General features: G+C 46.5%; 1 protein-coding gene across 2 annotated transcripts in view; it reads left to right on the top strand.

Annotated features, from left to right (window-relative positions):
- The window catches only part of LOC125465696 (ephrin-A5-like), a 367,296-nt gene that overhangs the window by 336,585 nt on the left and 17,104 nt on the right, over positions 1–13,607 (top strand). The window contains exon 4 of one of the 2 annotated variants that reach the window (XM_059638445.1): positions 140–211. The exons of the other annotated variant lie outside the window; for it this stretch is intronic. Within the exon in view, the coding sequence (XP_059494428.1) occupies positions 140–211 (72 nt within the window). The remainder of the gene's footprint in view (positions 1–139; positions 212–13,607) is intronic. 2 annotated transcript variants of the gene reach the window in all.

Here is a 13,607-nt window from a genome sequence, read left to right as displayed (position 1 = left end):
AACGTCTAACTTTTTTTTGAAGGCTGTAGTTCAAAAAGGGGACTTTGAAACAGGATCCCTTTTCTGTTGCTCACTAACCCTACGCTTTGAAAATCACCCTCTCACTGACACATAGCTGCTGTTTCTATTTCTGTCGTAGACAGTTGTATGGAAGCAGTAGGGGTGAATGAAGGTGATTTCGATGTAAACAACAGTTCAGTTGAAGCTTCAGGTCAGTAATATCACAGTGCCTCACCTTTCTCTTGTCTTTCTCCCTCCCTTTCTCTCCTTTTGCTGTGTCTTCTCCTGATCCTTTTCTTGAAATGTTACACCCAGGGTTATTGCATACCTTAAATATTGCCTTAATGCTTACATTTAAATTTCGTAAGTTACATAAAGTCTGGGATAAGAATTATGCAATGGCAATTAAATTTACAGCGTGGGGTAGAGGGGAGGGATAGAAAGGAGACAAATTCAACTGGGTTAACATTTAGGCACTGAGGCAACTTGAATTCCTAACTCTTGAAGAATTATTTAAAAAATTGTAATAATCCTGGTGGTACTTGCAACATTCTTTTACTGTTTCTCTAACTAACCATTTCGACTGCTAGAATACAATCAGACTGAGGTGTCAAGGTGTCTGTTGTATCCTGTGATTATTACGAGGCTTGGCTGTTAGTAGAATCTCAAGATGCCAGGTTTTTTAAATATCAAACTCATGATTATGTTATTTCGGAGTTTATGTATTTATTTTTATTTCTCAGCCCTCGTCAGATCCAGTAGTATGACATTTGTAATGTGTAATATTCTAAGTCAAGCAGGAGTAAAGAAACTGTGGGCTTGAAATTAGGTGAAGAGAAGTGTTTGCATTCTTGTTGTCCCTTCTTTGAATTGAGGTGTTCAGTTACAGTAAGTTGTTAAAGATACTGGGCAGAGGAGATTCAAACTGTGGGTGTTGATGATCAAGATTAAAACTGAAACTTTAAAGCCATGATCAAAATCCTTTGGGACTGTGTGGACTCTCGGATGTTTGAGGCTGGAAATCTCCAACTCACAACACAGCTCTTTGGTGGAGTGAGGGCTCTCTAAACAAGAGTAAAAATCTATTGTAGAATACAGTGGTTCTCTGACTCAGTCTGCTGTGTGGGCAAGTGTGATGACCCTCTAACCATGATGATGGTGAGAGAAATAAAGGCTCTTGAGCTATTACTGAGTCTCTGCGGGGGAGAGCGGGGCAATAGCAGAGAGGGGTGTTACCCCACTTGTGAGCAAGGGTCACTTTCCATCTATGACATTAATAAAGCAATGGGTGGGGGGGTGTGAAATTTGGACTATCCCCCACTGTCTGAATTTCCATTACTTATAGGCAGACATAGAGATAATAAAGTCTTTCCCACAGGCAAACATAACTTCCCACAGAAAGTGAAGCTGAGCCCACAACTTTTACATAGCAGTGTGGGGTTTAGACCCATCACTACGCAATAGCTGCTTCACATCTTTGCACTAAACTCTTTTCTCCTTTAGTCACTGATGTTACACAAGCCTCTTGTTCAATGACTGAGACTAAAGGAACTTGATTTGACTGTGGTAAGCAACAATAATACAGGACTGTTAACCCTCAACTTGGTTCCTGTTTTCCTCCCACACTGACCTTCTTCGGCTGCAGCCTTATGAGTTCTGTGGGCGAACATTCCTCAGTCCTGCTGGTGTGAGACTGAGCTGTACAGATTGGAGAGCGCTGACTTTGTGTCAAACCCACAGATCCAAACTCCAAGTAGCTGCAGGGGTGCCACAGCCAAGCCAGGAAATGTCAGGGCTCCTGCTACTGATTGCAATTCAGTTTCTCAGTAAGAGCCAGCACCTTCTGGAGGAGTGTCATGGGGGAGAAGCAGAAACCTATTTTAAAATAATAATGTTGAAGCATCAATCGCAACACAAAAAGACAGAACTGTTGCCTGCACTATTTGGCTTTAGAGGGAGAACATAGTCTCGTGCCCTTTCTTGTGACAGATTTGATGGTTGAGGGATGCGGGCTGGTGGGATGCATTAAATCAGGCAGGAAGGACAGATACGGACTCCACTGCCCTCCTATCTCCACCCTCATTCAGGCCATGATGGGAAGACTTTATGTTTGGCCTGTTCTACCACCAAGTGATGCCCTCAAGTGGGCAATTAATGTTAAACTCATCCCCCGGCCCCTGATATTAAGCTAGTGGCGAGTAGGGTGCTTGCCTTTCACGGAGTGATCCAAGTGGATGCTCTCTAATGGTATTGTCTAATCTCAAATCTCTGGAAGTAAAATTGCAACTGCTCCCTCTGACAGCTTGAAGAACAATTGACCGCCTGAAATCTCACGAAAGTAGTGAACACTGAAAATGCATAGTATGCCAGTTAGGATCTACAAGACAGTCATTTTTCCAGTGATAATGGGAACTGCAGATGCTGGAGAATCCAAGATAATAAAATGTGAGGCTGGATGAACACAGCAGGCCAAGCAGCATCTCAGGAGCACAAAAGCTGACGTTTCGGGCCTAGACCCTTCATCAGAGAGGGGGATGGGGTGAGGGTTCTGGAATAAATAGGGAGAGAGAGGGAGGCGGACCGAAGATGTAGAGAAAAGAAGACAGGTGGAGAGAGTATAGGTGGGGAGGTAGGGAGGGGATAGGTCAGTCCAGGGAAGACAGACAGGTCAAGGAGGTGGGATGAGGTTAGTAGGTAGATGGGGGTGCAGCTTGGGGTGGGAGGAAGGGATGGGTGAGAGGAAGAACAGGTTAGGGAGGCAGAGACAGGTTGGACTGGTTTTGGGATGCAGTGGGTGGAGGGGAAGAGCTGGGCTGGTTGTGTGGTGCAGTGGGGGGAGGGGACCTCCCACTGACTGAGGACGAACGGTCAGTCCTTAGTAAGGGGCTCACCTTTGTCCCCCTACAACCACACATCAACGAATACCAGTCACGATTGGACATAGAACAGTTTTTCCACCGCCTTCGCCTCCACGCCTACTTCTTCAACCAGGAGCCTAACCCTCCCTCCACTGACCCCTTCACCTGCTTCCAACACAAGTCCTCCTCCTGGACACCACCCCCAGGCCTCCTACCCTCCCTCGACCTCTTCATCTCTAACTGCCGTCGAGACATTAACCGCCTCAACCTCTCCACCCCTCTCACCCACTCCAACCTCTCCCCCGTAGAACGGGCAGCCCTCTGCTCCCTCCGCTCCAACCCCAACCTCACCATCAAACCCGCAGACAAGGGTGGCGCAGTGGTAGTATGGCGCACTGACCTCTACATCCTCGAGGCCAGACGCCAACACTCCGACACCACCTCCTACCGCCCCCTCGAACACGACCCCACACCCGAGCACCAAACCATCATCTGCAACACCATTCATGACCTCATCACCTCAGGGCACCTCCCACCCACAGCCTCCAACCTCATTGTTCCCCAACCCCGCACGGCCCGTTTCTATCTCGTTCCCAAAATCCACAAACCTGCCTGCCCTGGTTGACCCATTGTCTCAGCCTGCTCCTGCCCCACCGAACTCATCTCCACCTATCTGGACTCCATTTTCTCCCCTTTGGTCCACGAACTCCCTGCCTACGTCCATGACACCACCCACGCCCTCCACCTCCTCCAGGACTTACAATTCCCTGGCCCCCAACACCTCATCTTCACTATGGACGTCCAGTCCCTATATACCTGCATTCCGCATGCAGATGGCCTCAAGGCCCTCCGCTTCTTCCTGTCCCGCAGGCCCGACCAGTCCCCCTCCACCGACACACTCATCCACCTAGCCGAACTCGTCCTCACCCTCAACAACTTCTCTTTTGACTCCTCCCACTTCCTACAGACTAAGGGGGTGGCCATGGGCACCCGCATGGGCCCCAGCTATGCCTGCCTCTTTGTAGGTTACGTGGAACAGTCCCTCTTCCGCACCTACACAGGCCCCAAACCGCACCTTTTCCTCCGGTACATTGATGACTGTATCGGCGCCGCCTCTTGCTCCCCAGAGGAGCTCGAACAGTTCATCCACTTCACCAACACCTTCCACCCCAACCTCAAGTTCACCTGGGCCATCTCCAGCACATCCCTCACCTTCCTGGACCTCTCAGTCTCCATCTCAGGCAACCAGCTTGTAACTGATGTCCATTTCAAGCCCACCGACTCCCACAGCTACATAGAATACACCTCCTCCCACCCACCCTCCTGCAAAAATTCCATCCCCTATTCCCAATTCCTCCGCCTCCGCCGCATCTGCTCCCATGACAAGACATTCCACTCCCGCACATCCCAGATGTCCAAGTTCTTCAAGGACCGCAACTTTCCCCCCACAGTGATCGAGAACGCCCTTGACCGCATCTCCCGTATTTCCCGCAACACATCCCTCACACCCCGCCCCCGCCACAACCGCCCAAAGAGGATCCCCCTCGTTCTCACACACCACCCCACCAACCTCCGGATACAACGCATCATCCTCCGACACTTCCGCCATTTACAATCCGACCCCATCACCCAAGACATTTTTCCATCCCCACCCCTGTCTGCTTTCCGGAGAGACCACTCTCTCCATGACTCCCTTGTTCGCTCCACACTGCCCTCCAACCCCACCACACCCGGCACCTTCCCATGCAACTGCAGGAAATGCTACACTTGCCCCCACACCTCCTCCCTCACCCCTATCCCAGGCCCCAAGATGACATTCCACATTAAGCAGAGGTTCACCTGCACATCTGCCAATGTAGTATACTGCATCCACTGTACCCGGTGTGGCTTCCTCTACATTGGGGAAACCAAGCAGAGGCTTGGGGACCGCTTTGCAGAACACCTCCGCTCAGTTCGCAACAAACAACTGCACCTCCCAGTCGCAAATCATTTCCACTCCCCCTCCCATTCTTTAGATGACATGTCCATCATGGGCCTCCTGCAGTGCCACAATGATGCCACCCGAAGGTTGCAGGAACAGCAACTCATATTCCGCCTGGGAACCCTGCAGCCGTATGGTATCAATGTGGACTTCACCAGTTTCATAATCTCCCCTTTCCCCACCGCATCCCTAAACCAGCCCAGTTCGTCCCCTCCCCCCACTGCACCACACAACCAGCCCAGCTCTTCCCCTCCACCCACTGCATCCCAAAACCAGTCCAACCTGTCTCTGCCTCCCTAACCGGTTCTTCCTCTCACCCATCCCTTCCTCCCACCCCAAGCCGCACCCCCATCTATCTACTAACCTCATCCCACCTCCTTGACCTGTCCGTCTTCCCTGGACTGACCTATCCCCTCCCTACCTCCCCACCTATACTCTCTCCACCTATCTTCTTTACTCTCCATCTTCGGTCCGCCTCCCCCTCTCTCCCTATTTATTCCAGAACCCTCACCCCATCCCCCTCTCTAATGAAGGGTCTAGGCCCGAAACGTCAGCTTTTGTGCTCCTGAGATGCTGCTTGGCCTGCTGTGTTCATCCAGCCTCACATTTTATTATCTCAGTAATTTTTCCAGTGTCCTGTTACCATGCATTCCATTGAAGGACACGGTAGAAACTGTACTCCTGCCTACATCTTTCATTACAGTTGAGTTTCACGCCTATGCAGTGTCATTTTAACTCTTCTTTACATTCCTGGCATTCCGTTGCTTGCAAACATATTAATGTAGAGAGAAGAAGCAGGAGCTCTAATTGCACTAGGGTGGATTCCTGTAAAGATCGAATCAGCGTTGTGTTTATGTTCCTCTCCTCAAGCTCTCCCCCACATCCCTGCACTACATTTTACTGTCTCTAAATCTGAAGCAAAAGCGCAGCAATGTGCATCAGTGTCTGATGTTTCAAGCTTCGTAATTCAACTTTAGGAATACACAAAGGAGAGAGAAAGAAGCTTCAAAATTGCTAAGATTTGGATTGTCAATCCTGACAGTACTCCTGCTGAGTCAATGATTGCCTACCCTACAGACAGCATGGAATTGGAAGGATAGTTCTTTCATACTTGCTTTTGGGCAGCGTTTAGTGCAGGTTTGTTTGTAGTTTTTTTTTCCCCTGACCTTAACAGCCTGGTTTCCAACTGGCCAGGAATTTATAAGGAGGTGCAATTAAAATGCACTTTTATTGGCCTTGTGAGTTTATAAACAACAGGGATAAAGAAACTGTTCCTCACCAGGCAAACTCTGAAGAAGAAAATTGATGCACAGAGAGATCTGGGTGTTCAAGTCCATTGTTCCCTGAAGATGGCAACGCAGGTCAATAGAGTGGTCAAGAAGGCATATGGAATGCTTTCCTTCATTGGGAAGGGTATTGACTACAAGAGTTGGCAGGTCATGTTACAGTTGTATAGGACTTTGGTTCGGCCACATTTGGAGTACTGCGTACAGTTCTGGTCGCCACAGTACCAAAAGGATATGGATGCTTTGGAGAGGATGCACAGGAGGTTCACCAGGATGTTGCTTGGTATGGAGGGCGCTAGCTATGAAGAGAGGTTGAGTAGATTAGGATTATTTTCATTAAAAAGACGGAGGTTGGGGTGAACCTGATTGAGGCCTACAAAATCATGAGAGGTATAGACAGGGTGGATAGCAAGAAGCTTTTTCCCAGAGTGGGGGACTCAATTACTAGGGGTCATGAGTTCAAAGTGAGAGGAGGAAATTTTAAGGGAGATATGCGTGGAAAGTTCTTTATGCAGAGCGTTGTGGGTGCGTGGAGCGCATTGCCAGTGGAGGTGGTAGAGGCGAGCATGATAAGATGAATCTAGACAGATACATGAATGGGCAGGCAGCAGAGGGATACAGATCTTTGGAAAATAGGCGACAGGTTTAGATAGAGGATCTGGATCAGCGCAGGCTTGGAGGGCCAAAGGGCCTGTGCCTGTGCTGTAATTTCCTTCGTTCTTTGCTCTAAGACAGAAGTTGCAGAGCCAGGGCGGGAGAATGGCAAGGGAGTGGGGCTAGCAGCATCAGTCTTCCAGATATCTGCCATGAACATAATGGGCCGATTAGCCTCCTTCTGTGCTATTATCGTTACACAGTTCCGTCCTATAATTTTACATGACCAGTATTCATAAAAGGACAGCACACCCCAGTTTTACTTCAGCAGCCAGAAAATATTGCAATCATTTGAGCAATGCCTTGGGGAGATCCACAACTACGTATGCATTTTTTAACATGTGCACGTCTGTAGTCCGGTTATTGTAAAACATTGAGAAAGCCTACCAGTCAGTTCTTTGCAAGAAGCCTCACTTAATTTATCAACTGAATTCAGTTGGTTCTCGTGGATTATGAGAATCTGTTCACAAAAATTAAACTGAATGAAAAGATTGCAAATTCACAACAACTTCATAATTCACATTTTTCTGGGTGCTTGGAACTGGCCAGCCTTAAATACAAGGTTTGCTTGAAGAGGCATTGTCTCCCATACATCCAAGCTCACGATGTACCTGGGAGTTGCAAAAGAGAAAAGAGACACTAAAACAATTGTGATTCAAAATAAAACCTTGAAACAGATTTGGAACTTGTTTTAAACCTAAAAGTTTGGGGGAAAGTCATTTTTTCCTACCATAAATATTTGCAACACATAACTCACTGTAATTGTTAAACTTCATGGAGCCTAATCTCTCATTATACATTGAAAAGTGCTCTAGGAATCTTGCTTAATGACACCTTATGAACAGAGGAACCTGACACTAATTTGCTCACTAGTTAAATGCTTGCAGACAATTATCAATAACCAGTGACATTTTTAATAACATTTTACTTTTCCTGGATAATGAGATGAAGGTAAATGATTGAGTGATGCTTCACTGGAAGAGGGGAGAACAGAGCTTATTAAGGCAGGAGACAAAAGACTGATTCTTTAATCAGCTCAACCAGGCATACTGGAGCTGGTTTAGATATAAACTATGGGCATTAGTGGACTGTTAAAACTACAGCTTGAATTTTTTGCATATCTTCCACCAGTTTCTTTTTTAAGATTAGATTCCCTACTGTGTGGAAACAGGCCCTTTGGCCCAACAAGTCCATGCTGCCCTTTGGAGCATCCCACCCAGACCCATCCCCCTATAACCCACACACCCCTGAATGCTACGGGCAATTTAGCATGGCCAATCCACCTAGCCTGCACATCTTTGGACTGTGGAAGGAAACCGGAGCACCCAGAGGAAACCCATGCTGACACGGGGAGAATGTGCAAACTCCGCACAGACAGTTGCCCGAGGCTGGAATCAAACCTGGGTCCCTGGTGCTGTGAGGCTGCAGTGCTAACCACTGAGCCAGTGTGCCTCCTGCTAGGTTGCTAGTCCAAACATGAGTGTAGGGAGTTGAGAAATCCTTATTTGAGAGCATTTATAGCTGCTGCCCATTTTCTCTTGCTACTTCTGGTCAGAGTACTGTTTGGCAGATGTAAGACCAATGCCCAAATTTGGACAAGCGCTCTCCAAATAGGCATAAGTTATGAAAATGTGCCACATGACATACAAGCACATTCAAATATATATCCAGCACTTTTTTGAGACCTCATATAGAATCCACTTCCATCATTCTCCCAGGCAGTGCATTCTAAATCTCTGAGTAAAGATGTGTTGCCACATCTCACTTGTAGCTGTCTTGCTAACAACCTTGAAATGATGATCCTTAGTAAATGAAAAGAATATCTTTTACGATCCTGTCAAAATTATTCATAATTTTGAACACTTCAATGAGGCCACCTCTTAATCTTCTCTACTCCATGGATAATAAGCCCAATTTCTCTAATCTTTCCTTTATGTAAAACCCCTCATTCTTGGTATCATTCTAGTAAGTCTCTTTTGCACTCTTTCCAGGGCTTTAACATCCTTCCTTAAAGAAGATGCCCAGAATTGAACACAATACTCCATATGTGATCTGACCAATGACTTGTTGATATGCAGCATCACTTCAGAGATAATAGGAACAGCAGATGCTGGAGAATCCGAGGTAATAAGGTGTAGAGCTGGATGAACAGAGCAGTCCAAGCAGCATCTTAGGAGCAGAAAAGCTGACATTTCGGGCCTAGACCATTCATGTCAATCCTAAACATTTATAACTTGCTCACCACCCTGCCATGTGGCACTACATCAAATGCTTTCTGAAAGCTCAATATCATTCACTGCCTGTGTTGCATCTACTCAGTGACACTAAGCCAAAGGGAACCCTTGTACAGGGAGCTGTCATTCACCATTGCTATGGCGAGTGGAAGATGCTGAGTGCTTTATATTTTAAAATCCAGAAGCGTTTGCTCATTTGCACACAATCAATAGGACTCACCAGCCCAACACTCCCTGTAAACACTGTCCCAAATACTCCACCCTCCAGATGGCTGGAGACCAGATGTAGCCCTCTGAATCCCCGCCTCCACATGAAGTTGAAATTTCCGATGGGCAATGCCCCAATGTAAATGCTGTCAGTTCTCACTTGGAATGGGGAGTTTGGATTGATCTAATTAACATATCACCCCACAAAATATTAGGAAAATGAACACTATGCCTAAACCTGGGCTACTATACATACTCAAATCCTCAATGACATCTTTGATTCACCCCCAACCCACCATTAAATCCCCACCCTATCACTTCTCTAGCTTCCCCCAACTCCCTACCCTATGCCTGCCCTGACCCTCTGAACCCACCATAAGCCTCTGACTTCCCCCAAAACTTCCAACACCAATTGTGAGCCTCCAATCCCCACATTGAGTCCCCCACCCCTCCGACTCTCCCAAGCTTTCAAACCCCACTGTGATCATATGATCCGCATCCTGATACTCTTAATCCCGCTGAGTCCTCAGTAAACCCACCTGACTACCACTCTGCCACCTTACCCACCAATGTAACTCAACCTCCTTCACTAACCCGGTGAGAAACAATTTCACTGAAGTTTTACAGTGCAAGAGGAAGCCATTTGGCCCACTGTGCTCCACCAACTCTTCAAATAAGTATTATTACCCAGCACCAATCTCCTCCCTTTTCCCCACATCCTTGCACATTATTTCTATTCAACTAATCATCAAATGAGGCAGCCTATTCCAAAGGAACATGGAGACAGGAGTAGGCCGATCAGCCCCTTGACCCTGTTGTTTTGCTCAATGAGACCATGAGTGAACTGTGGCCTTACTGCATAGACCTGCCTTTGGCCCGTAGTCTAACTGCTAACCGTATGAATAAGGTTTCCTCACATCATAGTTTCTGCTTTTGCAAATTGATTCACATCTGTGCTGACTCATTCTTGTTCATTTTACGTGTGGAACAATTTAACCACTTAAATGTCCCAAAGCCTTTCACTGTACTGGTGAATGAAGGCTGACCGAAGTATGGCGGCTATTGACATAAACAGGCGACATGACTCGCCTTCCCTCCAACAATCCTGCTCCATTCGGAAGGACTCTGAATGCAGACAGCTCTGCATTTCTTACAAGGTTGAGTTAGGGAGTCCCAGCCAGGAATGCGGAGCTCTATAGTTAGTTTATTAAGTAGCAGTGGAGTAACAATTGTAATTGTGACAATCCAACCATGATTTCCACAGCCCGGGAGAATGGCTCATTATAAAGACAAATGACTTATCCTCTTCAGCAACCAGTCACTCCCCATGAAAAAGATTTCAGGAATAAGGAAACTGTGCTGGCAGGCATTTCGTATACTTAAGGCTAGCGTTATGATTGAGTGGAATTTGGACAGACATTGGAATACAGCAAAGCAGGATTTGTTAACGCTGCTAATGCAAGAACGGAAACATATTCATGATACTGACCTCTCCAATATTGTCTTCTCTTTATCTGGGGTGAATCTGTTCTGAAGATATTCAGTTTGGCTTTGATTGAGAACTGACCATAGATGCAGCTGAACGGTGCATGCATTGCCCTTCTTGTGGCATTTCTTTCTTTGTTCTTTTGTTAGATCTGGGCATCTTTGCCAAGGTTACTATTTGTGGCCCATCCGTAACTGCCCCCGAACTGTTTGGCCATTTCAGAGGGAGTTAAAGTTCAGCCACATTGCTGTGAGTTACGTGAAGGTCAGGCTGGGTTGCAATGGCAAATTTCAGCCAGGAAAGGAGATTTTCCTGAAAAGCTAAATGACCCAGCCAGGTTTTTAAAAACATTAATTGATTATAGTCAATGTACTGAGAACCTTACTCAATTTCAGATTTAATTTTAGAAATTAACTTCCACCTGCTGCCATGGTGGGATTTGAGCACATGCCTGCAGAGCATTTTACTGGGATGTGTAGGATAATTAGCCTAGTGACATTACTACTATCTCACCAGTTCTCAGAGCCAGAATAACTAGGGTGAGGGGTCCTACCTGAATAAATAGGCTTGGAGGTAGTTCAAATGTTGAGCCTCGTTTTCTGCTAAGCTGTAGTCACTGACTGGGTATCACTGACTGGGTGTTTCCAAGCAGCTCACTAGCAAGGAGCCTCAGTGGTCATTGAACCAATGGCAGGGACAACTCTGATAGGTTGTTTGAAGGGCAGAAGGAAAGTGATTGGTTTGTGGAGGGGGTTACGGCAATCAGTCGAGAGAGGGTAGCTGGAATCAGAGAAGGGAAGTGGGGGGCTCATGCTCACAAGTGGAAGGGGGAGTAAGCAATGTGGTTGAATGTGGAGTCGGAAGGAGAGCTCCTTTTTTTTTAGGTCTCAGCCTCTGGTGGTCCCTTCGAGGGGCCTGGGTTTGCCTGAATGCAGCAACAACCAATGACAAGGAAGACAGTCTTTTGAATAGGGCCCTTCTTTGCATTTGCAAGACTTGCAGAGCCCACATGAGCATCCCACTGCATGTTGAGGCATAGTTCAGAGCACTGTTGTAAAGCCTGCACCTTCTGACTTGGAGGCAGGCTAGAGTTGAGGGCACCATATCAATAGTGTTGGGTACTGAGAGCATGCACTGTCAATTAAGCACCTTTGATCTGTCTTCAAACTTCCCTTAGTGCACAGCAGATGTTTTCTGGCTTGTTCCCAGTGCTTAGCCCAACGCTGTAAAGCGTGTAATCAGAATTCCAAAATCCCGCTGAAATTCCCTGTCGGTGATGGGCAAGGAGGGGCAAGCTGCTAGACTAGGCACCTTGGAATGTCCCTCATTTTTATCACGGAGATTTCAGAGAGTTGATGCAATAAAGACAACAAAATGAGTCTATTTGCTGCTGTCAGTCCCAGTACTTTTCCACTGTTTCTATTTCATATCATCGTCACTGGGGACAGGACTTTATTTTATAAGTGCCAAGTGTAGTCTTTCCTTATAGTGCTACATCATTCACAGTGCGAGGCAACTGATCATGTGAAGAATTTGAGGTCAAGGGTCTTTTGTAGCCATTCAGCCCCAAATACCAGTGTTGTGTCTCTCAGGGATTGATCCCTTAATTTGATTCCTAGCCGGACGGTTGTTCTGTTCTGTCTTTAAACGTCCTCCTTTATCTATTTCCTTAATTCTGCTTCCTCAGATATTGAATATTCTATCTCCTGTCAATATAGTTCATTAGCAAAGAAACATTCTCGGAATGCCTCCATATGTTTTCAGAGTTAACCTTAACTTGAAGCATTCCACCTCATTGGCTAATAGAAATACTTTCACCCAATTGACTTTTTCCAAAATCTCTCATATTTTTAGCCTCTAAATCAAATTGTCACGTAATCCTCTTTGTTCCAATAAGAACAATTCAGTTTCTCCACGTTCTCCTTTCCCCTAAATGCGGTTGTGTGTTTTAGGGAATCTGTTCTGCACCTTCTGCATGGCCTTGGCATCCTTCATTAGGTGAGCCTTCTGGCTCCTGGTCACATGTCTCAGGAACCTATCTTCAACTGTGGGTGTAGTCAGCAAGTGTTAGCTCTTCAGCTGTGCGAGGCATTGCATGTGAGCATCAGCTATTCTCTCACCCTCCCTCTCTCTCTCTCTCTCTCACACACACACACACACACACACACACACACACACACGCACATTTGTTGGTACCCTGGGTACATAGGTTGGCAGATAATATCTCCACTCCCCTCACCTTCAGCAATGGAGACTTCCAAATTTCTGCATGTGCTCGGCCACCCAACCCAGAGTCACACAGAGACGGTTTCGATCTATGTATGTGTATGCCAGACATGGCTGAAAATTGCCTGGACCAACGTTAGCATCTCCCTGGCTGAGAGGAGCTACCTCCATACAGGTTGGAGATGGAATCTACAATTCTAGTCCTAGACTGGTCCGACAACTCTGTTTTGTTTCTGAACTGATTGATAAGGGGTTCAGCAGTCAGGTTAATATGACCGACTGACCATTTGCTGCCTGATTCACTGAAACTTGTGAAAGGCTTCCAGCCTCACCTGATTCTAAGTCTACACAGGGGACCAATGTGAGTCAAACTAATGGCCCTGTTTTGTGGTTGGCACATTTTGATAGGGGGAAATTAACTGTGCATCTTCATGTAGCCTGTGTATGCTTATAATCACAGAATTGTCATGGGTGCAAGAAGTCCATTCAGCCCATTGTGCCTCCATCAATACTATTACTGAATGCTAATCTCCTGCCTTTTCCCTATTTCCCTGCAGACAATTTCTATCCAAATAATCATCAAATGCCATTTTGAAAAACTCAATTGAACCTGTCTGCACCAGAGTTCCAGGCAGTGCATTTCATACCACTAACCACTACTCACTGTGTGAGAAT

Source organism: Stegostoma tigrinum, chromosome 30 (assembly GCF_030684315.1).
Source record: "Stegostoma tigrinum isolate sSteTig4 chromosome 30, sSteTig4.hap1, whole genome shotgun sequence".
NCBI classification, from domain to species: domain Eukaryota; kingdom Metazoa; phylum Chordata; class Chondrichthyes; order Orectolobiformes; family Stegostomatidae; genus Stegostoma; species Stegostoma tigrinum.
This window is presented reverse-complemented; position numbering and strand designations above follow the sequence as displayed.